General features: G+C 58.9%; 9 protein-coding genes across 9 annotated transcripts; 4 read left to right on the top strand and 5 right to left on the bottom strand.

Annotated features, from left to right (window-relative positions):
• Positions 1 to 1,009: 1,009 nt before the first annotated feature.
• GGTG_02857 (sporulation-specific protein 5) lies at positions 1,010 to 3,403 on the top strand (the record flags this gene model as incomplete). The annotated part of the gene is made up of 7 exons (XM_009220633.1): positions 1,010 to 1,860; positions 1,914 to 2,004; positions 2,073 to 2,162; positions 2,226 to 2,317; positions 2,389 to 2,661; positions 2,727 to 2,810; positions 2,877 to 3,403. 7 exons carry the CDS (start codon positions 1,010 to 1,012, stop codon positions 3,010 to 3,012), a joined length of 1,617 nt encoding a protein of 538 aa, XP_009218897.1. The 3' UTR covers positions 3,013 to 3,403.
• On the bottom strand, positions 3,357 to 5,278 carry GGTG_02858 (atypical/RIO/RIO2 protein kinase). Its single transcript, XM_009220634.1, has 2 exons — positions 5,110 to 5,278; positions 3,357 to 4,957 (listed from the first exon to the last, which is right to left on the bottom strand). The coding sequence occupies exons 1-2, from the start codon at positions 5,170 to 5,172 to the stop codon at positions 3,608 to 3,610; spliced, it is 1,413 nt and encodes a 470-aa protein (XP_009218898.1). The 5' UTR covers positions 5,173 to 5,278; the 3' UTR covers positions 3,357 to 3,607.
• Positions 5,279 to 6,027: 749 nt separating this feature from the next.
• Positions 6,028 to 9,588, top strand: GGTG_02859 (26S proteasome regulatory subunit rpn-1). Its single transcript, XM_009220635.1, has 4 exons — positions 6,028 to 6,450; positions 6,526 to 6,596; positions 6,677 to 9,148; positions 9,234 to 9,588. Exons 1-4 carry the CDS (start codon positions 6,312 to 6,314, stop codon positions 9,258 to 9,260), a joined length of 2,709 nt encoding a protein of 902 aa, XP_009218899.1. The 5' UTR covers positions 6,028 to 6,311; the 3' UTR covers positions 9,261 to 9,588.
• Positions 8,442 to 12,287, bottom strand: GGTG_02860 (DNA mismatch repair protein mutL). Its single transcript, XM_009220636.1, has one exon. The coding sequence runs from the start codon at positions 11,898 to 11,900 to the stop codon at positions 9,633 to 9,635; it is 2,268 nt and encodes a 755-aa protein (XP_009218900.1). The 5' UTR covers positions 11,901 to 12,287; the 3' UTR covers positions 8,442 to 9,632.
• Positions 12,288 to 12,293: 6 nt separating this feature from the next.
• On the bottom strand, positions 12,294 to 15,344 carry GGTG_02861 (hypothetical protein). The gene is made up of 2 exons (XM_009220637.1): positions 14,006 to 15,344; positions 12,294 to 13,899 (listed from the first exon to the last, which is right to left on the bottom strand). The coding sequence occupies exon 2, from the start codon at positions 12,988 to 12,990 to the stop codon at positions 12,535 to 12,537; it is 456 nt and encodes a 151-aa protein (XP_009218901.1). The 5' UTR covers positions 12,991 to 13,899; positions 14,006 to 15,344; the 3' UTR covers positions 12,294 to 12,534.
• Positions 15,345 to 16,245: 901 nt separating this feature from the next.
• Positions 16,246 to 18,566, bottom strand: GGTG_02862 (hypothetical protein). The gene is made up of 2 exons (XM_009220638.1): positions 18,301 to 18,566; positions 16,246 to 18,199 (listed from the first exon to the last, which is right to left on the bottom strand). The coding sequence occupies exons 1-2, from the start codon at positions 18,521 to 18,523 to the stop codon at positions 16,959 to 16,961; spliced, it is 1,464 nt and encodes a 487-aa protein (XP_009218902.1). The 5' UTR covers positions 18,524 to 18,566; the 3' UTR covers positions 16,246 to 16,958.
• A 1,500-nt stretch (positions 18,567 to 20,066) lies between these two features.
• Positions 20,067 to 20,880, bottom strand: GGTG_02863 (hypothetical protein; the record flags this gene model as incomplete). Its single annotated transcript, XM_009220639.1, has 2 exons — positions 20,453 to 20,880; positions 20,067 to 20,233 (listed from the first exon to the last, which is right to left on the bottom strand). Exons 1-2 carry the CDS (start codon positions 20,568 to 20,570, stop codon positions 20,067 to 20,069), a joined length of 285 nt encoding a protein of 94 aa, XP_009218903.1. The 5' UTR covers positions 20,571 to 20,880.
• Positions 20,881 to 22,210: 1,330 nt separating this feature from the next.
• On the top strand, positions 22,211 to 23,797 carry GGTG_02864 (hypothetical protein; the record flags this gene model as incomplete). The annotated part of the gene is made up of 4 exons (XM_009220640.1): positions 22,211 to 22,248; positions 22,377 to 22,571; positions 23,231 to 23,542; positions 23,719 to 23,797. The coding sequence occupies 4 exons, from the start codon at positions 22,211 to 22,213 to the stop codon at positions 23,795 to 23,797; spliced, it is 624 nt and encodes a 207-aa protein (XP_009218904.1).
• Positions 23,798 to 24,199: 402 nt separating this feature from the next.
• Positions 24,200 to 24,553, top strand: GGTG_02865 (hypothetical protein; the record flags this gene model as incomplete). Its single annotated transcript, XM_009220641.1, has 2 exons — positions 24,200 to 24,265; positions 24,440 to 24,553. The coding sequence occupies 2 exons, from the start codon at positions 24,200 to 24,202 to the stop codon at positions 24,551 to 24,553; spliced, it is 180 nt and encodes a 59-aa protein (XP_009218905.1).
• Positions 24,554 to 25,250: the final 697 nt, after the last annotated feature.

A 25,250-nucleotide genomic window follows, 5' to 3' on the forward strand; every position in this document is an offset into this window, starting at 1 on the left:
CCCAGACTGTAGCTTCCGAGCTCCGCTAGCTTCCACCTTCCAAGTACCTACTTGCTTTCCCATCTTTCTCAAACCCACAAAAGCCCAATCCCCTTCTCCCCTCCAGGTCCAGACAAACACGTTCACTCCTCTTGCTTTTGGTCCCGTCACAGCATCGCCACCGAACGTCAACAACGCCATCACGATCTCTTGAACTTCCTCTTGCTTGATAGCTTGACCTATCCTTCTTACTGCCCCCAGCACTCGCTTCATCACACTGAGTCTTTGGTACTAATATTCCCAACTTTGAAGTTTCCTTGCCTGCCGCAAGCCGTCCTGCTCCCCGGTCCTTCGAGTCCTTGATCTCGGTACCCTCCATTCAAGGTATGTTCAACGGTTGATTCTCCACGTCACACGCCTGTTCTCTACCTGTTCTATGCCTCCTTTCTTCGCCATGCCCGCGTGTACCGTCAAGACTATCAGACTTTGACATTCTCGACTTTGCTTCCAGGTTCGCAGCCCGTCACCTGACGCACGCACCTCGTTCTTTGCTTCACGCACTCAGCTTCGGCCGGTCTCTCGATCCACTTGACACTTCCCTTCTCTGGTCTTCCGTCCAGACAAGCGTCTCTGCACAGTCAAGTGTCGTCAACATGAAGTACCATACCTGCAACGGAACTCTATGTTCCCTTTACGGCCATGTTGGTTGCGGCCAGCGTCCCTCTTCCCAGATGGCTGGCAGCAGCGTCCCGAACGTGGACTTCGACAATGCAACCAGGGGAGGCGAAGTCATCGCCCGTCCCAATTCAAGTAGGCCATTCATCAATTGCCTGCTCGGATTTCTGGGATCAGTTGGTCCTAGTTATCATCGTCATCTTTGTCGTTTGGCTTCTTTTTCGGCACGCCCCTATTTTCGGAGCGCATGCACGTCAAGATGTCACCCAGCCTGTCTCCCATGCCGCCAGACCAGAGCGCCATGAGGCTTTGAGTTTGGATTCGAAGGCTGACATCATTCCCCCCCATTACAGCCATGTCGTCCGCTTATGTTGATCATGGCCGCCGGGCCCCTGGCATCCCGCAGGGCTACCCGGACGGTTCTCACATGAACCCCACAGGCGGAGCTGCCGCCGCCGATAACATGGGCCAGTTCGTGCACCATTTCGGTACCCTCTCGCTCCCTGGCACGGCGGCCACCTTCATTCAGCCACAGAGCACCATCGGCGGTTCTGATGGAAGCGTCGTGTACACCAATTCGTACTCGCAGATGCACCCTTACGGCGCCCATATCTCGGCGGGCTACGGAGACATTGCAATGCAATACACCGCTGCTCCGCAGTACGCCATGGGAGGTCACCATGCGGGAATGCTCCAGCATTATGCCCCGGGTCGTGGAGGCGTTGCGGCGCAAATCCCTCGTGAGCTCCCAACCCTCGAGAACCGCCGTGGTTCATACTCGACGTCGGCTACCGAGTCGGCGCCTCACACCCCATTCTTCGGAACTGCCGGAGACCGGAGCACCGCCGCCCGGGTGGCATCCGTCGATCGGTCGAGCTACACGACCCCGTCCCCTCAGCAAGCCTTTGATGTTGCTGCCATTCCTCAGGTCCCCCTAGTCAAGGCTACCGCTGCCAATGACCCGGAGATTGACCGGATCCTGACGAATCCACCGGCTATTCCTCGCGCCGTGCCCGCCGTGTTCACGGATCATGTCAAGACGCTCGACCAGTGCCTGGACAACCGCATTCCCGGCAACAAGAATGTTTACATTCGCGGCCTCCATCCCACCACAGATGACGACCTCCTTCAGAAGTATGCGGAGCGATTCGGCGAGGTTGACCAGTCGAAGGCCATCATCGACACTTCGACGGGCGCGTGCAAGGGGTGGGTCCAATTCTTCAACGATTTCGCATGGTCGGTTGCTGACAGCGATTTAGATTCGGCTTTGCCAAGTTCAAGAGCGTCCGGGACTCGGAGCGGTGCATTCGCGGCTTCTACCGCCTTGGATACGAGGTCGGATTCGCTCGGGTACGTGTCTTCTCTTGCTGTCCCTCATCCGACACCCGCAAACGGTTCATACTGACATCCACCTCCAGGAGAGCTTCAATGCGCGGCTCAAGGCCGAGGGAGACGATCTGTCCACGAACCTTTATATCTCGAACCTCCCAAAGGATATCACCGAGCCTGTATGGCACATCACCCTGCTTTAGACTTGACTGGGTGCATTTTCTAATACACGCGCTTCACAGATGCTCATCCAGATCTTCCACCCGTACCAGATTGCGAGCTCGAAGATTCTGCGTGACTCCAACGGCAACAGCCGTGGTGTTGGCTTCGCGCGGTACGAGACAGTGACCCTATTCCCGGGATGTCCTGTTTTGATCCCTTCGGCTTAGCTAACAAGCCGTGCAGCTTCGAGTCCCGCGAGGTCTGCGAGCGCATTATTAGGGACTACAACGGCCTGAAGCTGGGCGTTGATGCGCACGTTCAGGAGATGCAAGTCCGCTACGCGGACACTCCTGCGCAAAAGGAACTGAAGCGCGTCACGGCTGAGCGCCGTCAGTATCGCACCAATGAGTACAACATTGGGGCTTATGGCACCCATGCCGTGGGCATGAACCCAACTATGTACCAGCAGGGACGCGGCAGCTTCGAGATGAGACGCTCTGGTTCGGCTGGTGGCAGGTTAGCTGGACCGACCTCAAGTGCGCTGCGAGACGCTACCGAGAGGATAGCTAACATGGTTGTAGCTACACCCCCTCGTTTCGCTCCGGAAACGGGCATGGAAGCTTTAGCGGCCATGGATCACAGGGAATGGGTCGTAGTGTTCACCAGTACGATTCCATCCCTGACGAGGATGACTGCTTCTGGCCACCATCAGACTACTAACCCTGAGACAGGCAAAACTCGACCGCGCCCCCTACTGTCGCCTCGGATGATGGCTCCGGCGATGAGGGAGTGACTGTGGTCGACTCTTCGCCGACCGTCAACGACACCGCCAACTCGTCGCCTTCGGTCAAGAAGGAGAAGTCTTGAGTCCATCTGCGTCAGCGCACAGCATCCTTCGCCTCGCCCAGTCATGTCTCTCGGCTCGCTCAGTCTTTTAATTTGTCTTGTGGCTTCCTTCATCGCTTTATATCAGATTCCATACGGCACAGGACTTAGCATGTATAGGGCGAGCCATTGTTTGCACCCATTCTCGGACTGATTTTCTTCTACGAGTTTGTCAGCACACATCATAGCTTATACATCCACGGCGGGATCTTTCAGCCTCTGGAGCAGGTATGGTCGATGTGGGCGCATTCTTATTCTCGGTTGATTTCATTCCTGGTACATCCATGGACTTTGGTCCTCGGCCCAATCAGGGCTGCTAGATAGATTCAGTTCTCTCCTTGTAATTGAGTCACAATATGCATTCTATATGGGACGTTTCCAATCCTGTGCCGGGCCTTGTAGATGATCCCACTGAGGCTCGAGAAGTGCTTTGCTAACCTGAACACTGGGTGGAATACAAACTTGAAGCAAACGAGTAATTGGTGGCTTGGCAGGGGACACGTATTGGTTTATTAAGACACGTTGATGTAGACTGGGAGGTCATATTGTGCTGCCCACCCACTAGGATGGGCGATATCTATCCTGAGGGTGGGCCATCGCCTCCCTTGATTGCTAGCTGCTCTGTTGCCTTTTCCAGGGATCTAGAAGCGACAGTTGCATCATCTGATCTCTGGGATAATGTTGGTTCCTTTCTTGATACCCCCTCTACGGCCAAACCCTCATCGCTATTTTGTGCTTGAACATTATCGGGCTGGAGCCCGCTCTCGGAATTTCCATCCTGATCATATTGGTCATGGTCACTCCTGTAGTTGTCGTCGTCGTCGTCGTCGTCGTCGTCGTCGTCGTCTTCGTCTTCGTTTTCGCCAGCGTCCGCGCCCTCCTCCCCCCTAGACGCAAGCTGCTCCTGGATGGCGGCGTCGAGGTCCTTGAGCATCTTCTTGGTGAAGCCGGACGCATCGACGGCGGCGTCAAGGCGCCGGGCCCCGCCGGCGCCGACCGACTTCTTTGCGTCCTTGAAGAAGGGGCCCGGCTCGTCGCTGGAGAAGTGGAAGCGACGCTGAAAGAAGCGCTTGATGCAGGCGACGTCGCGGTCGAAATACATCTCGGCGTTTGCGTGCTCCATCGAAACCATCTGGGGGAAGTCGATTATAACGGGTGAGAGAAGCATGTGAGGGACGGCCTCGTCGGCGTCGGCGTCGGCGTCGCCGGCACCTTCACCCGCGGCAGGGCTCGGGGGCGAGTCTGAAGCGGGCGCCTTCTCCTCCTTTATCAGAATGTTGAACTCGTTAAAGTCGCCATGGATGAGGCCGTGGCTGGCCAGGCGCAGGATGAGCATCATGAGCTCGGCGTATAGGGCGGCCGGGTCCGGGACCGACGAGATCTGGCGCAGCGGGTGGGCGTCGATGAGGGACATGACGATGGTGTGGCGGGACTGGGCCAGCGGCTCCGGGACGGGGAAGCCCTCGTCACGCAGGGCGCGCATGAAGGCGTACTCCTTCATGGCGGCGAGGCGGGACAGGTACATCCAGGAGCCGGACCCCTGGTTTGCGCGGGACCGCTTGAGGTAGTCGCGGTTGGCCTTGACGGTGCGGAACGAGATGCGGCCGAGGCGGTGGATCTTGAGGACACGCTGGGTGCCCGTGTCGTCGGCCACGATCATGATGTCACTCTCCTTGCCGACGCCGATGCGCGTGCCGACCGAGTAGACGGCCTTCTTGGTCGAGTGCGCGTGTAGGGCCAGGTAGTCGAGCCCGCCGTACGTGAGGCGGTAGCCGTCGTACTTTGCCTCCTTGACACGCGCGATCAGGCCGACCTTGGCGAGGCTGGAGATGCTCCTGCGCGCGCCGCTGCTGCCGCCCCGGAGGTGGGCCGTCTTCTCGATCATGGACGTCGGGACGAGCTCATGGCCCTTGCTGCATGTTTCGACCTGCGGTTCAGGGGTTTTTTTTTGGCGGGAGGAGTGGGCGTCAGACAGGGAGCCCCCGATTCTGCATCACATCGCAGACAGGCAAGCAGGCGGCGGCACCTACCTGGGCAGGCAGGTCGCGATCTCAGGTGTTGGGCGGCGGACAGACTTACAGCCGTGAGGACTCGCCAGTCCTCAGACGTCAGGTGGCGCATTGCCTTGGAGTCGAGTTTCATCTTTGCGACCGTGACAGACCAGAGTAATGGTGTGTTTTGTTCTAGCCTGGAGGCCTTTGGTTCCGGCCCTTTCAGCAGCTCTTGCTGATTCTCCCTGTCGCAAAGAACAACCCCCACCAAAAATTTCGGGGACGACGTCGTGGGAGGAGGGGTGCGGAGGATCCACCATAGATAAGATGGATAAGATATGATTAGATCTTCCCAGTCGAGCCTCCTTTGGTGTGCGACAAGCGCAGCTGAGAGCTTCATGTTCACAAATTCAGCTCCAACGAATGCTTGCAGTCTCAGTAAAGCACCCGGACATGATATATTAAGTCCAAATCCCTTGCGACTGGGTAAGGGTCAGGGCTGGGGGATTCTCAGTCTTCCCATGGTTTGATTTCATCATCACAATGACTGATAGCCCTAGGAAATACAAGCGAGGGTTATTTGGTTGATATGTTTCAATGTCACATTAGTCTCAGTTTAATCCACCTATCCCACACGTACCGAGTATTGAGGCAACGCGCTCGATCGGCAGCCACAAATAAGCCTACATGTACATAAGTAGCCGACAGGAAGCCGTGTTGACTTTGTTGAAGGGTATTTGATGAGACACAGAGGGCACAATGGAAACCCGTGGAAAGTAGATACTCGAGAATATAGAGCCCGAGGGATGGATGAAGTTGCTCCCAAGTAGCTGCGCGACAGCATCTACTTGTATTTGGGTGATGTGATGAGCATTCTTTTTCAAGAGCTTGGGCGGACAACAAGGGATTTGGTGGAGCTTGACCCCACATTTCATCAGCCGCGCTAGTGGGCTTGCGAGCCGCGCAGGAGCTCGCAGCCTAGCAGGGCAGCGCCCGCACAGCAACCCAAGACGACAAGGCAGGCAAGCTAAAGGCTGCGCGGGCCTCTGTCGAATTCCACCTCCACCATTATCGAACCGGTCCACCGCCAACACCCATCCCCCAACTCACCCTCGCAATCCCGCGGCGACACGGCAGTACCTTCAATCGGTCCGCGCTGCCCTCCCCGCCAAACAGCGACTGCCAGAGTTCGCCTCCCTCCCACCCTGCACACCCGTCCCTGTCGCCGCTACCGCTTCTTCGCCGCGCAGCCCGCAACCGACTTTTGCTCCCAGCCCAGCCACCATCACCATGGCGCCGGACCCCGACAGCCCCCGGGCCGCCGATAAGGGCAAGGGAAAGGCGGTGGAGAAGCTCGAGGACGTCAAGACCGACAAGGACGGGAAGCCGTTGCTGAACGGCAAGAAGGAGGATGAGAAGATCGTCGACTGTTCGTGTGCCCCCGCCACACCCCTCGTCCTGCACCCCATGCGCTCCGTGTTGCTGACCAGACCCGTGCCCGCAGCCGCCGAGGAGCTGAGCGAGGAGGACCAGCAGCTGAAAAATGAGCTCGATATGCTGGTGGAGAGGCTCACGGTAGGCAGGAAACACCCCCGCCATGGCGCTTCCTGGGCTGGACGACGCGGTGGTGGACGGCTGCTGACAAAACAATACAGGAGTCCGATGCCTCCCTATACAAGCCGGCGCTCGAGGCCATGAAGAACTTCATCAAAACGTCCACGTCGTCTATGACCGCCGTGCCCAAGCCGCTGAAGTTCCTCAGGCCCCACTACGAGACCATGACGAAGCTGCACGAGACGTGGCCTACAGGCGACGACAAGACATCGCTGGCCGACGTCCTCTCGGTTATCGGCATGACCTTCTCGGACGAGGACCGCCAGGACACGCTCAAGTACCGCCTGCTTGCCCCGACGCAGGACATCGGCTCGTGGGGCCACGAGTACGTGCGTCATCTTGCTCTCGAGATCGGCGAGGTGTTTGGCAAGCGCATCACAGCCGAGGAGTCGACGACGGACCTTGTCGACCTCGCGCTGCTGCTGGTGCCCCTGTTCCTCAAGAGCAATGCCGAGGCGGACGCGGTCGACCTGATGAGCGAGCTCGAGATTATCGAGCAGCTCCCCAAGTTTGTTGACGAGGACACGTACGCCAGGGTGTGCCTGTACATGGTCTCCATGGTAAACCTCCTGACCTACCCGGAGAACGAGCAGTTCCTCAAGGTGGCGCACGACATCTACAAGCAGTACAAGCAGCACACGCAGGCCATGGTCCTGGCCATCCGGCTCAACGACATGGACATGATCCACGAGGATTTTGACAAGATCCAGGACAAGGCCGTCAAGAGGCAGCTCGCCTTCCTCATTGCGCGCCAGAAGATATGGCTGCCGTACCCAGAGACGGAGGAGAACCAGGAGCTCACGGAAAGCTTGTGCAACATTCGCCTTTCGGAGCACTTCCGGGCCTTGGGCAAAGAGCTGAACATACTGGAGCCCAAGACAACCGAGGACATCTACAAGAGCCACCTGGAGAGCAGCCGCGTGGCCGGCATGACCAACCTGGACTCGGCGCGCCACAACCTGGCCGCCGCCTTTGTCAACGCCTTTGTCAACGCCGGCTTTGGTAACGACAAGATGATGCTGGTTGATGACAAGGAGAGCTGGGTGTGGAAGACCAAGGACTCGGGTATGATGTCGACCGTCGCCTCGATGGGCAACCTGCTGCTGTGGGATATCGAGAACGGTCTTGATAAGATCGACAAGTACACGTATGCTGAGGAGGAGCAGATCCAGGCCGGCGCAATGCTTGCTATTGGCATCATGAATTCGGGCGTCCGCCTTGACTCTGAGCCGGCAATGGCATTGCTGAGCGATTCCGAGAAGCTGGAGCACAAAAACCCGCTCATCAGGACGGCATCCATCATGGGGTTGGGCCTCTCGTACGCCGGCTCTAATAAGGAGGAGCTGCTGGACAAGCTGTTGCCCATCATCACCGACTCGTCACAGGAGATGCAAATCTCGGCAATGGCCGCCCTGGCTTGTGGTCTGATCTTTGTCGGGTCATCGCATGCCGAGGTCAGCGAGGCCATCGTCACAACGCTGCTGGACGACGACCGCAAGACGCAGCTGACGGACAAGTGGACCCGCTTCCTCGCCCTAGGCCTAGGCCTGCTCTTCTTCGGCCGCCAAGAGGAGGTTGACGTGATCCTGGAGACGCTCAAGGCGGTCGACCACCCGGCCGCCAAGCCCACAGCTGTGCTGGCCGAAATCTGCGCCTGGGCCGGCACCGGCGCCGTGCTCAAGATTCAAGAGCTCCTGCACCTCTGCAACGACCACCTGGAGGAGACGGAGGAGAAGAAGGGCGACGAGCTGCTGCAGGCCTACGCCGTGATTGGCATCGGCCTGATAGCCATGGGCGAGGACGTCGGGCAAGAGATGGTGCTCCGGCAGTTCGGCCACCTGATGCATTACGGCGAGGCCAACATCCGGCGGGCGGTGCCGCTGGCCATGGGACTCGTCAGCCCCAGTAACCCGCAGATGAAGGTCTACGACACGCTGTCGAGGTACTCGCACGACAATGACAACGAAGTGGCCATAAACGCCATATTCGCCATGGGTCTCCTGGGCGCGGGCACCAACAACGCGCGGCTGGCGCAGCTCCTCAGGCAGCTCGCCAGCTACTACCACCGCGACCAGGACTCCCTGTTCATGGTCAGGATCGCGCAGGGCCTGCTACACATGGGCAAGGGCACGCTGTCCATCAGCCCCTTCCACACGGACCGCCAGGTCCTCTCGAGAGTTGCGGCCGCCGGTCTGCTCGCCGTGCTGGTGGCCATGATCGACGCCAAGAGCTTCATCACCTCGGACTCACACTACCTCCTCTACTTCCTCGTCACGGCCATGCACCCGCGCTTCCTCGTCACGCTCGACGAGAACCTGCAGCCACTGACTGTCAACGTCCGCGTCGGGCAGGCCGTCGATGTGGTTGGCCAGGCGGGCCGCCCCAAGACCATCACGGGGTGGCAGACGCAGAGCACGCCCGTGCTCCTGGCCTACGGCGAGCGGGCCGAGCTCGAGGACGAGGAGTACATCAGCCTCAACCACTCGCTAGAGGGACTCGTAATCCTGAAGAAGGTAAGCAAAGTGCGGGTCGGTTGAATGATACTCTATCGTTCCCTTGTGTGCTAACATGGTGACCATTTTCTCCCCCCGAAATTAGAACCCCGACTGGGACAGCGCCAAATAAAGTTAGGCAGCTCGATGTTTGGACTCGAGGGAGGATGGCTGGAAAAGGGGAGAAGGTGGAAAAGGGGGAGGTCAAGTTCGGAGGCAAGACATGAGGCTCCAAACACACCTACCGAAATAACTGTACATTAATGTCCTTTGCCCTTGCCGGCATGGCTCCTAGACTTTCTATGCTGCAGGTTTATTGGCTTGCGCCGAGGAATAGAGCAATAGGAACTTTCTTGATGATTTGCAGCATTCAGCTTTTTTTTTTCTTTCATTCTGTTTTTACAAAGCAGGCCAAATGATCCAGTTTCTAGTAGTCGTGTTCTGTCATGTGACATGATGAGTGTTGTGCTAGGGTTCTAAATGGCACGAGAATTGCAACTGTTCCTCAACATCTCTCAAACACCCTGTAGAGCCCCTTGAGGTTGGCGACCTCGAGGACGCCACTCTGCATCAGCGTGTTTGTGGCGACCAGGCGGGCCTTGAAGGCCGGGAAGAAGATGTGCTCGACGGCCCAGCGTATCTCCCTCCGTCTCCTTTCCAAGTCCGAGGAGTCTTGCTCTCCCTCGGCCCCGTAGTTCCCATCGTCTGCTGCTGCGTCGTCTTTTGGTGACGGCGGGGGCGGTGGCAGCTGCTCCGGGACGTAAAAGGATGCCAGCTCGCGCAGGAACGAGTCAAAGCACCCCTTCTCGTCCTGCCAGTTGACGACGTGGGGGCCCAGGCGCAGGAGGAAGTGGGGCAGCTTGGCGAGCGGCGGGGTGTAGCCCCTGAGGAGCAGGGGGATGCTGATGAGCTCGCCCGTCGGGGTGACCTCGAGCGAGAAGTACTCGAGCAGCATCTCGCGCATGGCGACGAGGCGGTCGACGACGGCCTCGGTGACTGTGTCGACGTCCAGGTCGCGGGCGTCCTGCTGTTGCTGCTGCTGCTGCTGGCGCGCGGCGGCGGCGCGGACCAGGTGGCGGAGGTCGAGCGGGTGGGCGAAGCGGATGGCGCCCATGTTGCCAAAGTCGGTCAGGCCGAGCTGGTAAAAGTACTCGAAGCAGGCGCGGCCGTAGTCGACCAGGTAGAGGCGGACGCCACCCTGGACAGCAGCGAGGCGGCGGCGCTCGTCGACGATGCCCACAAAGGTGTGGCCGGCCAGCACGTCAGTGAGGCCGCGGTGCATGTCGTCACGCACGGCGGCCCGGAGCTCCTTGACGGATGCGAGCTTCATCGGGGTCACGGCCCGGCTGACCGTCTCGTACTCGATGGCCTCGGGCGCCGCCATGGGGGCCGAGCCCGCCACGGCCGGGGCGGCGGCGGCGGCATCGGGGCGGCCGTCCTTATGGGTCCGGACAGCGGCGGCGTCTATTCGTGTCGGACGGTTGGCTGGGGGCAGCATGCTCGTGATCTTGCGCACGTTGGTGTCTGTCCGCACCAAGTTGTTCTCATAGGTCCGGACGGTGGCCGGAGTGGCCTTCTTGCGACCGGACAGCGAGGGCGTGGCGGCTGCATCTCTCACCAGAGGGGCGGCAGAGGAGGCCGCGGCAGGCAGCAGGGTCTGGGTCTTGAAAGTGCGGCTGGTGTCGACGGCGGCCAGCCTGGTGCGCAGGTGCTCACAGACAGCCTGGATGATCTCGTCCTCGTTGAGGAAGTTGACCTCGCGCTTTGTGGGGTGGACGTTGACGTCGACGCGCTGGGGGTCGATCTCGAGGCTGAGATAGAGAAAAGGGTGGCCGTTCTTGGGCAGGAAGGCGGCGTAGGTCTGCTCGACGGCCTTCTTAACGTTTGTGGACTCGACGCAGCGGTTGTTGATGAAGAGCAGCAGGGTGGTGCGCTTGACGCTGTAGTTTGCGTTTGTGCACCAGCCGCGGGCGGCGAAGCCCCAGCGCGGGTCGGCCGTCTCGAAGTCGAGCAGCTCGTTGGCGACGGGGCTGCCGTGGATCTGGCGGATGCGATCGGCGACCGAGGCGGCGGCCTGGACGGCGATGGTGGTGGTGGACTCGCCGTGCTTCTTGCACGAGAAGGCGACGTGGCGGCAGTGGACGGCGTAGCGGCCGACCATGTCGATGATCTTGTTGTACTCGTCCGAGGCGGAGCGGAAGGCGCGGCGGCGGCTGGGCACGTTGTAGAACAGGTCCTCGACTGTAATCTGGGTGCCCTGGCGGCCGGCCACGGCCTTGGGCTCAGGGCTCTGGCCAGGCTTGGCGGGGGCCAGGCGGCCGGCGTCGTAGTGGGCGCGCCAGGCGCAGGCCTCGTTCTTGGTCTTGGTGGTGACGGTCAGGTGGGCGATGTGGCTGATGCTGGCCAGGGCCTCGCCGCGGAAGCCGTAGGTGGCGATGGAGCTCAGGTCCTCAAAGGTCTGCAGCTTGGAGGTGGTGAAGCGCTCGCACAGGATGGGGAGGTCCTCCTTGTCGATGCCGCAACCGTTGTCGGTGATCTGCAGCAGCTTGAGGCCGCCGTCTCTGCACAGCACCTCGAGCGAGGTCGAGCCGGCGTCGACGGCGTTCTCGATGAGCTCCTTGAGGGCGTGGACGGGGGCGACGATGATCTCGCCGGCGGCGATCTTGTTGACGACATCCTGGTGGAGGGCCTTGATCCTGCGGGGGGCCTCCCCAGGCTCCTCGTCGGCCTTCCGCTTAGTGCCCCGCGGGAGGTCAATGTCCATGGCGCTCATGGTGCTGTCCAGCCGCAGCAGCGAGGGACAGGTCGGCCTCTCAAAAGGGCCATCTGGATGGAGCTCACACCGACGTGGTCAGCCTGGTGTTGGTTGACGGGTTGGTGAGTGAGGTAGGTTTCGTCGGTCGCGTGTCTCAAAATCAGGGTGGAATAAATGAATTGCAGATGGGTTCACACCAACGGGTCGCGAGAGCACGTGATGGATTGATTCATTGTGCTTAGCGTGGTGAGTTGGCGTTCCCAACTGAGGTAAGGTACAATGCAATTTCGGGCAGCTCCTGCGAGGCGTCATTTGGCGCTGGCAAGACTTTTGGGGGCGCCCACTGTCTTGGAACGCATAAATTTCAACCAAGGCAAACACGCTCTGGTGTGTCCTCGATAGCTGTCACCGCTCCAGGTCTCGCTCGTAAAATGCTGTCATTGCCCCGACTGCGCCACCAAATCCTGCGTAATCCGTAATGTGCAAAACACATATGTCGAGCCACGGCTGCACTGCCCCAACATCAACCATCAGAACGTGTTTGCAAAAAGAGAGGCCTTCGGCGGATTCTCAGGTCGACCTCGCAGCCCTGATGAGAGACACAGAATAATGGATGAGATTGTTGGCCAACAGTTCTAACCGACTCGTCCGGTCAGGTCCCAGCTTGGTCCCCAGCTTCGGGGGTGCTCAGCCCTTGGCTGCTCACACACTCGACAGCAGCCGGGGCGTCTGCCGCAATGTTGGCCAGCTTTCCGGCCATCTTTCCGGCTAGTCCCCACCCCAGCCTGGCCATCAAGCCTCGAGGCAGACCCGAGGGCGTCCTCGAGAACTGTGTGGTGCGGTGTGTGACCAGATCTGCTGCTGCATGCCATGCCCTCTCATCACAGTTTCCACCCGGTTCGCCGTCCTTTTTTCCTCTTCGTACGTCGGAAATCCGGGCCCCCTCTTGGCTCGATGCTGGCTGCGAGTGTAGACTAGCAGTAGACTGGCAGCCGTCATGCGCAGCTATATATCCTCTTATCTCCTCCCCTCGCCCCTGATGCATGGCGGCTCGGTCCAGTCCCGCCCAAGCCCGCACCCCCAAGTCCATAACTACACATCTCATCATATCACACAGAGCCTTCCCGCCCGCCCAACTAGCCTGTCACTCCCGCCACCCGCCACCCGCAAGCATAAGCCCACCACCACTCTTCGCCCCCGCAGCCAGCTCGCCCATCGCAGCCGATGACGGAATCTTCTGCGGCCCACTCCGCCAAGGGCGACCCCCAAGGCCCGTCCATCCGCGTCGACTCGGGCACGCCAAGCAGGACAGGCCCGCCGGCGGCTTCCGCCCCCGCCGCGCCCCCTGGGGAGCCCACCCCGGAGGCCGCCCTCCTCTCAACGGGGGCGGCCGCGCCCAGCGCCCGGGACACCGCCGTGGCGACCGCGGCCGGCTCGGCGCAGCACCCATCGCCCGAGTCACAGTCCTCGTCCGACGCCGGGTCGCTGTCCCGCTCGGGCACGTCCACCTCGCTCAACCTCTCGCACATGGGCGCGGGTTTCTCCTCCTCGTCCGACAAGGTCTTGCCGCATCATGACGCCGAGCACCCCGGGGACGCCGACATCTTTAATCAAGAGCTAGAAGATATGAGGGAACGCGATGGCAGTGGTGCCGAGCACAACCATGATGCCGACCCCAACCTTGAGGCCGAGCCCGACTCTGCTGGTCCGTCTAGAAAGCGCGAGGCGCCGGACTCGGAACCTTCAGACGACGGGCAGAATAAGGCAAAAAGGGCCAAGCGGTGATGATGACGGCGTTGACGACGACAGCGACGGCAAAATCTATGACGAGGAAGAGGAGGAGAGGAGTGAGGAGGTCGACACAGAGGCGCCGCTAGACACTGACGACGATGGGACCACCACCAGCTGGCTCCAACAACAATCTCCTTTGGGATGGATGGCCACTTGCCTGATATATGCTGGAGTCTCCAACGAATGGCCCGACGTCCTGGATTGTAACCAAGTCCCATGCACGGGCCTAGTGCATGTTCGCTAGAGTTAGTCAAGTTCTATCCTGTATTTTCTCCTTTCATTCGTCATGTTTCATTTGTTCATAGAGTACATAGATCTCGCGGGCTTCTCACCTCTTGTCTTTTTTTGTTCTTTTGTTCTTGCACAGATACATACCGTTGGCTTTTCGGAAGAGTAGTACGGAATTTATGTACCGGTATTCGGGGTTATAAAGCCGCAATCATTGTTGGCTTCCTCACGCAGGCTGTGCGGCCTTTGTTCTTTTGGTGGTAACACGCAGGGCTAACCAGCCACAATACACCCGTTGTGTGCTGCACCGCTCCCGCATCTTCCCGCCAAACACTAAGGGAGAGCCGCAGGTGACAGGTCGGATCAAGCCGGGTACCCGGGCGCTAGGTAGGCAGCGTAGAGAATGAAAGAGAGAAAAAAGCCTGTCGGAGAATATTGGGGTAGCATGCGATGCAGAACCGCCAGGATAGCCGAATCAACAAGTCAGTCTCCTTGTTTTTCATTTTATTTTCCGTAAACAAAGCCAAGGCCCACCCACACTCGTACCCACGCATACAAACAAGGCGACAATAAACTCCGAGGATCCGCTGCGGCTCTTGCATTTGGCGTCCTGCACGTGGCCATTAAATTCCCCGATCAGACGGGCCTTGTCGGTGCCACGGTGGGGTGTGGCGAGAGAGTGAGCGGGAGAGTGCCATCCATCCCATTCGCTTCCCTGTTTCTTCCTCTTCAACAAGTGGTTGGAGATGGGAGTCCACAGGCCTCTGTCAACCAACCCCATCCTATAGCGTGCCTATTCTCTCCCGGCCCGGCACGACGCCACCCAGTCCCGCCATGAGGGGGGACACGGCCGGGAAAGATGCAGGCCGAGCGGCCAGTTGACGAACCAACCAGAGCCGGCCAGCCCTTTTTTCGAATTTTGACGAGACGCAGAGGGCTCACTGCCACCTGTCACCAGGTTAGAACTACATCGGCCACGCCCCATGATGCGTTGTGCTTGTCTATTCGGGGTTCTTCTTGAATGCCTTGTATAGCCGATGTCCCATCTTTTTTAACCACCGCCTAATCCCAATCTTTCCTTGGTGCGCGCACAGGGCTCATGGAAAACCCGGCGTTTTGCAAAGGCGCGCGTTTTCTGTGCGTTGCCGTGGTGGCGTCTTATTTTGCTTGGGCCAAGCTTTGGCGTTGGGGGGGAACGCCATTAGCAGGAAATCCTGGGGCTATATCTGCAACGGCGCGGCGCGTCAAATGCGATTCTGGGCAGAGAAAGAGGGGAGGGAAACAAATAAAAACAGATGCGAGAGGAGGGACGGGAATTGTCATCTCACGCAACGCGGCGGCGCAACACAAACCCGTCCGGGGTTGGCCAGCTCTACCTGCTACTTACTTACCTTGGCTACCTACGTACCGAGGTACCTTCAATAAACCGGTGTGGGCGGCAGTTTTGCCCCCAAATCCCATTCCTGCTTTTCTTCTCCTCTCTTCTGCCCAACCAGCACCTCGGCTTCCCCCCCATGCTGTGCTCCCACTCGCGTCGTCTCTCCCATTCCCGTTCCCGTCCTCCTCCCACAGAGCAGCAGCAGCAGCAGCAGCAGCTTGGTTGGTCGTAAAATGCACGGCCAAAACCCCCCCAAAGCCGGTGAAAAGGAAGCAAGGATGGGGACGCCTGGGGGAGGCGGTAGTTTGGCTTTAACCTTGTGCAGGAGGCCACCACCGCCCCCTTGCCTTGCCGCCACACACTCTTCTTCCCCTTGCGGGCCCTCTACCTCCGCCCACCCCTGAGTTGGCAAACGGCCAGAAAGAAAAGAAAAAAAAAAAAACGACAACCGCCGAACGCGCTGCAGCCCGGCAGGTCTTAGGTCACAACACCAGACAGACAAGCCCGTCCTCGCTCGGTCCTCGCTCCCCCCCCTCCTGGCCAAACGACTTCTCTTCCCGATCGCCCATCCATCTCTTGACCCCTCCCGTCATCTTTGCTTTTTTTTTCTTTCTAGGTGGTGGGAATACATGCTACTCGGTATCGCTCCCACACGTATCTGGCGAGGACGGACCACAGAATAGCGCCTCCGAAACGAAACAGAACCGGCGACCCATCCATCCCATCATCTCGGACCCTGTCTGTGATGAACCGACAAAAGCCCAGCATGCGCCGCCATCGAAAAGTTACCTTTGCGCCCTTCCCGACCCGAGCCCCGTTGGCACCTTTCGTTCGATCACTGCCCATATCCACCAAGAACGCACGCGTGCTACATCGTGTCTTGCTTACCTACCATCCCATCAATGTAATCGCCATCATCACCCACCATCAGCCATCACAGTCATGCGCGAACAAAAACTCGAGTGGAGGAACAACCAGGTGCAATTCGCAATGGGCTATCCTCAAACAAAAAAGCAGAGCATTACCCGCCGCCGTGTCTGAACAATAACAAGTTCTCCTGCATTTCCCCCCATTATGAATACTCCCCTCCCAATACTTATCCGGATCCAGCCAAATAAGCCGGCTCCGCCTCCAGCATTACCAAATATATTACAGGCAGCATTACAACAAAAAGACTTTAAGTGCCGTGTTTGATCGGCCCGATCCTGCGAGAGAGAAGAAAGAAGAAAAAAAGATCGAAGGGAAAACGGGGCCTTCTTCTCGGGCATGCGAGGAAAGCAACCAAGGCGCTCCCCCGAACGACACCGCAAGAGTCTGGGCGCCCGTTGTGCGAAGGCGGAGATTATGGACGGGGACACCGCATGTCCAGGGGCGGGTTAAGTCATCAACGACGCTTGCTCACAAACAGAGACCTGGTTGCGTCGCACGCACGCACAGTGGTATCAACATCATGATTGCAAGGGTATCGGCCACCGGATTGGAAAACAAAGGAAAAAGAGAATAAGGAAAAGAGATGGAAAAAAAAGGGTGGGAAATGGTCAACAAGTCGGTTGTGTCACGACTCGACTCGAGAGGCTGCTAGTCGGGAAGCAGGTGAGAGCGAGTACAACCATCACCCATCAACTCCGGTCACGTTGCCTTGACTAGCGACGCGCCCAACTGCTGCTGGCGTTTTCTCGTCATTGTGGCTTCTTGGCGAAAAGATCCGGCTTGTCGATCAGGCCGCCAATGTCCACCCTCCGCTCGTCCCGCGACCACGACGATGGCGATTCTGCCGCGGGCCCCAACCCCTGAGGCTGCTGACTTCGGATCGGAGGCAGCTGGTACGGCTGCTGCGGCGGAGGAGCGGGTCTGCTCGACGTCTGCAGCTCGCTTCGGGGAATCTGGTACGCCGAGCTGGGGGAATATTCCGGCCGGCTGGGCGAGGCGGCGTAGGCCGACGGCAGGCCGGGGCTGAGACCCGGCATCACCTGCTGTGGCCCCTGCTGCGGCCCCTGCTGCCTCATGCCGTAGGCGCTGGCGTCGCTGCCTAGCCTCGGCCTCCCCGGGTCGAACGTTGCCGACACGGGCGTTGGCTGAGGCGCATAGAGCTGAGGGGCGGCCTGGTACGGGTACGGCGCGTCTCGCGGATCCCTCGAGTGCGGCGACGGCGTCAGGTGTCCATGCGGCCGCGGGGCCAGGGCGAGCTGGAGCACGACAAAGTATATCGAATCCTGCTTTGCGAGACCCACGCGGACGGGGAATGGCCTCGGTAGCCCGTCGGGTCCCGAGAAGGACAGGTATTCCAACCTGTCCAAGCTGAATCTCGACATCTCCTCCTGGCTGAACCCGAGCCCGAAAATCACCCTCTCCTCCTCCTCCTTGCCGAATATTGGTGGCAAGTAGTTGGGCTCCTTTCTCGTCTGCTCCTCGTGCATTATGTTCTGGAGGTTCGTCACACGATCCTGGTCGCCGGGAGCCACCACTTCGGCGAGCCTCATGCCCTTTGCCTGGCGACCAAGTGCTTCCGAAAACGTGGCCGACGTCTTGGCGATGGTAAAGTCTATCGTCAGGAACGCGGCTGCCTCGGGCGGCCTTGTGGCAATGGACAGAGGTGCCGGGTAAATGTTGGCGTTGGCAGCCGACCCGCGCTCCAGGAACCTCGACGCGATGCCCTCGGAAGGTTGGGACTTGAGGACCCGATATGACTGAGATCTGCGGAGCGAGTCGTCGTAACTGGGGATCCCCATCGAAGGCGGCTGCGAGAAGAGCGAGATTGGCCTTCTCAGGCCGCCCTCCTGCGGCTGCCCTGCCCTGCCCGGTACGTCATAGCGCAGTTCCCTATCGTCCCGAAGTCGTGGTCGCCCACGCTTCTTGTGTTGAACATCTATACACGAGTCCTCCTTGCCATTACTTGTGCACCTAGAGCAAGGTCTCTGGGCTGGAAGCATGAGTCAGCTTCTGTTTCTTTTTCTCTTTCCTTTCTTCGGCTCATCATTGCCCTCAAGTGCGGGGGGGAATCGGGGAGGTTCAAAAACATACCGTCACATCGGAGGTGTGCCTTCTTGCAAGGCACACACGCCGACGCCACATGGCCCTTGGTCTTTCTTTGCGTCTTTGGGGAGGTGTACGGTTGCCCTTCCTGCGTCGGGGGACGCGGAGGCATCGAGTAGGGTGCCGGAGGCCCCACCATGCTCGGTGCCGGGCCTAGTTCATGGCGAGGGGTATGGTGTGGAGAATAGGGGTGGTGGTGATGAGGCATCATGTGATGGCTCGCCGGCTGTGGCTGGAATGGCGGTGGCCTGTGGTGGAGGCTGTCGGTCGGCCAAGGATAGCCATACGGGACTCGCTCCAGCGAGTCTGGCGGAAACGGTCTCATCGGGGCAGGGCCCTGCGGTGGGACGCGTGCTTGTGATTGTGGAGGTGGGATTCCCACCTGTGGCAGTCCAAAGTCTCCGTGGGCTACCGGGATGCCGCGATGGGCATCCTGGCCGGCCGTGTGGTAGATGCCCTGGCTCCGGTCGTCAACCCCTAGGCTTGCTTTCGGAGGCAGCGGTGGAGACCCGGACATGGGCGGAGACGGGTACGCCCTCGGCGGAGCGGCACTGATGGCCTCGGAGCTAGTCCGGATCAGGTCAAAAGATGGTAGGGCCGGCGGGTCGGAGAAACCTCGTCGGAGGCCGAGCGGGAGGTACGAAGTCTCGGAGTGGTGGCTTAAAGTCTGCATGGAGGATGATGGGACAAGCCAGGTCGTCGTGCTAGGGTCGAGGCCTCGATGCCCACGCTACACCACGAGCGACGCCCTACCGGGGCTATGAGCCAACTCGCAAGTCGCGGGGTGCTGACAGAGAAACCAAAGCTGGAACTTCTCGTCATAAACGCATTATCTTCGTCGAGAGATGAGCTTTTGGAGGATGGATTGTCGTCGAGTTCCCCGCGCGACTCAAGATTCTGTAGGTTGCTATTGCATCTGCTTTCTTCTCTGCTGGGCCAGTAAAGACTGACAGTTGAGGCGAACGAGGAGGGTTGCCGTTGTTTCCGCGCGCCACCTTCTACCGGTTGCCGAGACAGGGACAATGGAGTACCCTTTTTTTCTTTTTTTTCTTTTCTTTTTGCGACAGGAGTGCGGGTTCGGAGCTGGCAGGCCTTCAAAAGCCGGAGCAAGGAAAGACGAATTGTCGGTTCGAGGTGCGCAAGGCTCAGAAAAAGAGGACGGGAAAGGAAACAAGCAAGGAACGGTTTGGTTCGGCCACCCCCTGGACGGAAGCTATGGCACGGCGTCTTGAGCCGGAGTTAGTCCTCGGTGCTGCCCACGTCTCAGTTCACGTCCAGACACCTCTCGTCGACGGAGGCGGGACTCGGACACGGGGGCCGAAGGGCGGTCGGGAAGGTACCTTGAAGTTGGGCAAGGTACAGGAGCAAACACGATCGAGCAGCCAAGTCGGACGAGATTCCGCCTATAGCGTGAGACTGGGTCAGTGGCCTTGGGCGCCTTGGTGATACCGCATGCGGCGGTGTTCGTGGGGCACCAGTTGTGGTGTGGGTAACGCTTGTCGGGGCCCTGCAGGAGAGCCGAGAAACTCGTGCTTGTACTCGGCGAGGAGCACGAACCGTGAAGGAGGATGGCGGAAGGAGGGGGGCCAGTGAAGAATTCGGCCAGTTCACACCCCAAGACAGTGCGTCGGTGACAGGGTGGCAGCCCAGCAAGCGGCCGATCCGGTCCCTGCTAGTGATGATGGTATCTGGTATCCCCGGCGTCTGTTGTTGTTCCTATCGCAGACGTCGTAGTTCGCTTGCTTTGCTTTCTCTTATTCGTCGTAGTCGTAGTCGTAGTCGTAGTCGAAGTCGTCGTCGTCGTCGTCCCGTCGTCCTCGGTCACCTCCCGTCTCTACTCTTGGTGGGTGTCTGTTGGGTCCTTGGGCGGGTATGGCGGCGGTAGCCAGGTAGATAGAGGTAGCTGTCACGCTGGCCCTGTCTGGTGCGAGGGGGTGATGGTGGGCGCAAAGCAGGCGACAAGCAGGAAATACAATGGATAAAGAGGCGTGTGTATCTGTCGAAGCAGGCTAAACGAACGGCAAGCTCCCCATGATAGAGAAACTGAGCGGTTGAAGGTGTGGCTGGACCTCGTCGACGGGCTCCAAGGGGGGGGCTTTTGTGCAACTTAAAGGTTCGCTGGGTGGATTGAGATGGTGACAAGGGTTCCCGGGTTTGCAGTGATCTTGGGACAACTTGGAGAAGGAGGGGGGGTGTGCGCCGCCAGCCGGTGGTAGTGGTGGACGGCCCCAAGCCGGGGCCCTGGGCGCCGCCCTCATGGGGTGGGCGGGCGCTGGGCTGCTTGTCAAGGGTGCCGATAGACTGCTACGCCAGGTGGCAGCGGGCTCCTCCCATCCCTGTGCGAGCAAGCAAGCAGAGTGTGGTCCATGTCAACCCTGCCACACACACACGCTGGGGGTGTGAGGACCCAGCCCAGGAAGCCCGCCAAACGGAGCCAGGAAAACCCGCATTCTGCAACGGGGCCAGAAGACCAGTTTTTGATGGAGTAATGGGAGCCATGTCCCGACACCATCCGCATCCCAGTCCCAGCCAGCCCAGTCGGTCCCCCAAGTCCCAGAGGCCCAGAGGCCCAGACAGGACAGGGGGTGGTCCCTCGGGTGGGAGGAGCAGGAGGAGACCGGATGGGGACAAGGCAGACAAAAAAAAGCACGAGGGGAGGGCGGGGGTGCTTTCGGAGAGGGAGAGAGGAAAGGAAAGAAAATCAAGGGACAGGCACAAGGGCAGGATAGCTGATCATCCGAGGATCGCTCCGTTGATTGGAAGGAGTTTTTAGCGGGCCGTATGGTCTCAGAAGGACTCGGTTTATTATGGATCGTGAGAATTCTCCGGCTGGTTTCAACGTGCAAGAAGTGATCAGTGAGGGGGGGATGGCTATGGATGTGATGGTGGGTGAGGTGTGTGGTCGAGAGCGTGCCTGCAGCGAGCAGCAAGGCGATGGCGGTGGTTGTGGTGGTGGTGGGTTATGCTCAACGAGTGGCTCCGGGCAGGCAAGCAGAAGCAAGCATGAAGGCAAGCCGTGTGCAGGGCAGGCAAATGGCAGGTTAGCCCCCAGGCCTTTCGGTTAGCTAGGCAGGATGGCGGCCTGGGGGGGCGGGCGGAGAGAAAGCGACGGCGAAGCAGCAGCGAATCGAAGCAAACACCCTACCCCCTCCCCTGGCTCCCTCCCAGCAGCATCGCCCCCAGTGCCACTTGGGCTCGAGCAGAGCGTCGTGCTCCGATGCCATGCCAGACCATTGAAAGGCTCGCCCGTTCGCTCGCTCGCTCGGGTTCCTGACAGCACAAGCAACAAGCACCAGCGCCAGGGGAGGTGGGGACCCCGTCCCAGGGACACCCCCGCCATTCGATGCCGGCCAGCGAGCCGGCGGAGCAGAGGGGGATCCAAGAACAATGACGCCAGGGAGCGAGACACGGCCAACAATTGCATTGTCCATACAGGGGAATCGCCTAAATTCGGCCAGGAACTATGGGGCGAGGGTGTCGCGCGTTGTCGTTGCGTGCGGGCTGGGAAATGCAGGCGTGCTGGGTCGGCCCCTGTGAGGTTTGGTGGGTTTCCTATTTTTTTTTTTTTGGGGTCTTTTTTTTTTCGAGCATCCATGGTCGCGGCAGGCCAGTGGAGCGTCGCAATTGGCATCCAGGTCCGGCAGGCCAACCTATACTAGCCGCAACTAGTAGGCAGGCAAGCACGATCCACCGGCTCCCTCCTTCCTCCCATCAAAGCCACACGCCTCCACACTCAATTGCGAGAAGAGCATGTTCAGCCTTTTTTGTTTTGTTTTTTCGCTACTCTTTCATTAAGGGGTCGGATGGCTTATGGGCTGTACAGCTTGGCCAGCAGATACGGGTATTTTTTGTGCACCAGCACATCATAAAAGATCAAGAAGATCAGATGGATGGCATGATGAGATTATTCGGTTTCGGGGGGCTAAAGATCGGCTGGTAAGCGAATACCTGGGACGAGAAGTCACAAACAATCGATGGCACCCGTGTCAAAAAAAACCTTAAAAAAAAACTAAGGGATTGCCAGGATAAAGACAAAAAAAAAGAGAATAAAAAAAGACACACAGTTGGAGTCGGAAAGCCGTTTTGGGGCCCGGTTGCTACACAGACGTAGTGTGGTTCGTCCCATCCTTGGTTCGTAGTGCCGGTGATGTGCAGCTGCTCCTTTCAGCTCCCGCGACAGATCTCGGCACCAGCCTTGCAACTCGATTGGGAGATTGGCATCCACCAGCTCGCGGCACCGCCTGTGCCCGGAGTCTTGTGTGCGTACGCGGCAGCGGGCAGCTTCACCCTCCCGGGCATGGGAAGCATGGGACAGTCTTGGGCTGCCTCCCCCGCGCCAACAAGGTCTGGCTGGGTACAGTACCTCCTCCGGGCCTACCTTGGCCTGCTGAACAGGTCACATAGACGACGGACTTGATTGGTATCTGCCTGCCAAGGCTGTCTTTTGGGGTGGTGGCCGAGCATGTCGCAGTGCTGCTTCTTTTGGGCGAATGGTCTTTTCCAACGCACACATTGGGATTGCGCACTAAAAGCAACAAAGCAATGCGTTCCTCCTGCGGGCGGCAGCGCGGCCTTCGCATGTACGAGGGAGGGCACCGCCAGGGGCTCGTGTTGTGACTTGTCTAATCAAGCACGCAAATGATGGGACGAAATACATTGCCCGCCCGCCCTTGGCTCGTAAAACTACTGTCAAAACGGACGACGACGACGACGACGACGACAGCGGCGACGACACTTGGCTGGCTCTAGCCCTCCCCTGGGGGCAAAGCCACAAACAACGTCACTGTCCCTTGCCCGACCTGACAGGCGGGAGATTCCACGCAATATCCAGCTCTAGCCCGGGGCTAGCGTCAAAGACCAGCTGCCGCCGGGGACACCCATGGATCTCTGGGCCGTCGCATTGTCTACCTGTCTACAGTACTTGCCTGTCACCACTACCCACGCACCCATCCCTAACGATCCTCTATCAACGGATCCCGACCTTGGGCCGGGATGGGGGCCCGTGCCGCGGCGGGAGAGCCAAGCTGTCACATCTTGAAATGGCGAAAATTGCTAGATACATAGCAGAGGTCCCTTGTGCTTACCGCTTAATATTGGATCGTTATGGGAAAGGGGGGGCGGGGAGGGGGTCCAAGTGTGCGGGCTGTGCGGGGTGTGAAGTCAGACATTTGAGGTGTCTGGGATCAGGTAAGCCCGTGCAGAGGAGCCTTCCGGCGCTTACCGTATCACTGTGTGTGCGTGTGGTGTGCGGGCAGTTTGGTGATGGCTGGGGAAAATAAGGAGACAGGTGAGGCGGAGAGTAGGAGAAAAGGAATCAGGAGGAAAAAAAGAAAAGGAAAACACGATAAAAACCCGCCACACTATACCCACATCCCACCATCTAAGTAGGCGCCTACCTATCTACAGAGTCAGTCTCGCAGCCGAGGCGAGGCCGGCAGGTTACCGAAGCTACTGGGTGCACGGTTTTATTGATAGTCTGGCGTAATGAGCAGAGCAGGCAATTGCCCACCCGGGAACCTACCCGGCCCTTTTCCTGCTGTTCCAACGCGCGCATCCTCTCACACCCCCCCTAGGCCCGGTCTGGTAAGATTCCTGGGCTCGGTACAATGACGGCTGCAAGAGTAGCCGGGTGACTTCTCGCTGACGAATATCGTAAGGCCCGACGACGATCTCGGCAGAGCTCTCTCTCTAGGGCGGCTGAAGCTTTTTAAGCTTAGGTGGTAGCTTAGCTCCAACCCCCCAGAAAGTTGGATCGCAACCATCCCTGGCTGGCAAAGAAAACGCAGGGAGAAGGAAAAAAAAACAGTGCACGGTAGGGACGGGACGTACAGGCAGGAAAAAAAAAAAAAAGGCTCGCTAGCGCCATGCAGCCTCGCGCATAGTCTGCATGGATCCCAGCGCACTATACGATGCCGCCTCGCTAGCACCAGACGCCATCGACCCAATCTGCGGAGTTGGTGATTGCAGATACATCATCATCCCCATCAAAACAAAAAAAACTACAACAACACACGATGTATACATTGCCGGGCTCCATTCTGCGTTCGGATCTGCAGCGAGGGTCCAACCCCCCGGTGCCCAAGCTTCGGCTCTAACAGATATTTGACCTAGCCGTCGCCGCGAATAGGCCGAGGAAGGTAACTCTCGCCGTAAAATCGTGGAGACTTTCCCTCTGTCCTTCGGACCTTTCCGTGGCTGCCCGGCTACCAAGGTAACGGACAAGGGAATTTGGGTCGCCTGATCTGCCCCTAGCGGGAAATCTCGACTCGACAATGACGAGCATCGCAATCCCCCGAGGTTACATTTGGGGGACGAACCCCCAATCCCGCTCAATTGCTCGTGCACGATGTGTCCAAGCTCCAATATTGATTGCGCCGATGGCTGATCGTTTGTTCACTAGAAGGTGCCCGATGCCCCCATTAGGGGTACCACGATAGCACAGCAGTAAGCTCCTCTTTTTTTTTTTTTTTTGGTTACCTTCCCCCCCCTTTTTTTCTTCTTTTTTTCCCTTGCAGTTTCTTTGCTTTTTTTGTGCTCGGCGAAGCCAATCGGCAGTCTATCCTCGGATTGATTCAGCCACGCTTGGAGCTAAACCGGAACATGGTCGCGCTGGTGGTCCTTTCTCTTTCCATTTCTGGAAAGCTGCTGTAGCCGATGGTTGTCCGAGCCATGCCGTTTTGGGAAATGTGCATATGCCAGCCGTCGCTGTGCAATTGAACTTGGGGCCGGCGGACGGGACGGCGGGAGAAAAAAAAAGAAGCCGAGTCCGAGAGGGAAAGAAAAAAAGAAAAGAGAAAAAAAGGGACCGGTCCTATCAATAGCGACAAGGGTTATGGGCATCCTTCCATTTCCAACACCGCTGGGCCGGGTTTGGGTTGCTTGCTTTGATGACCAGTCAGTCACCACGAACACCCCCCAGACCCCAAGCTGCAGGGTCT

The sequence above is a fragment of the Gaeumannomyces tritici genome (genome assembly GCF_000145635.1).
Source record: "Gaeumannomyces tritici R3-111a-1 unplaced genomic scaffold supercont2.2, whole genome shotgun sequence".
NCBI lineage: Eukaryota > Fungi > Ascomycota > Sordariomycetes > Magnaporthales > Magnaporthaceae > Gaeumannomyces > Gaeumannomyces tritici.

Excerpts from the sequence above, each read along its gene's own strand:
- GGTG_02858 (XM_009220634.1), bottom strand. The coding sequence starts at position 5,172 with ATGAAACTCGACTCCAAGGCAATGCGCCACCTGACGTCTGAGGACTGG. Across the intron at positions 4,958-5,109 it reads ACTGGCGAGTCCTCACGGCT|GTCGAAACATGCAGCAAGGG; the intron begins GTAAGTCTGTCC and ends CCTGAACCGCAG.
- GGTG_02861 (XM_009220637.1), bottom strand. The coding sequence starts at position 12,990 with ATGATGAGATGTGTAGTTATGGACTTGGGGGTGCGGGCTTGGGCGGGA.
- GGTG_02860 (XM_009220636.1), bottom strand. The coding sequence starts at position 11,900 with ATGAGCGCCATGGACATTGACCTCCCGCGGGGCACTAAGCGGAAGGCC.
- GGTG_02859 (XM_009220635.1), top strand. The coding sequence starts at position 6,312 with ATGGCGCCGGACCCCGACAGCCCCCGGGCCGCCGATAAGGGCAAGGGA. Across the intron at positions 6,451-6,525 it reads GGATGAGAAGATCGTCGACT|CCGCCGAGGAGCTGAGCGAG; the intron begins GTTCGTGTGCCC and ends CCGTGCCCGCAG. Across the intron at positions 6,597-6,676 it reads TGCTGGTGGAGAGGCTCACG|GAGTCCGATGCCTCCCTATA; the intron begins GTAGGCAGGAAA and ends AAAACAATACAG.
- GGTG_02862 (XM_009220638.1), bottom strand. The coding sequence starts at position 18,523 with ATGATGCCTCATCACCACCACCCCTATTCTCCACACCATACCCCTCGC. Across the intron at positions 18,200-18,300 it reads GGCACACCTCCGATGTGACG|CCCAGAGACCTTGCTCTAGG; the intron begins GTATGTTTTTGA and ends TCATGCTTCCAG.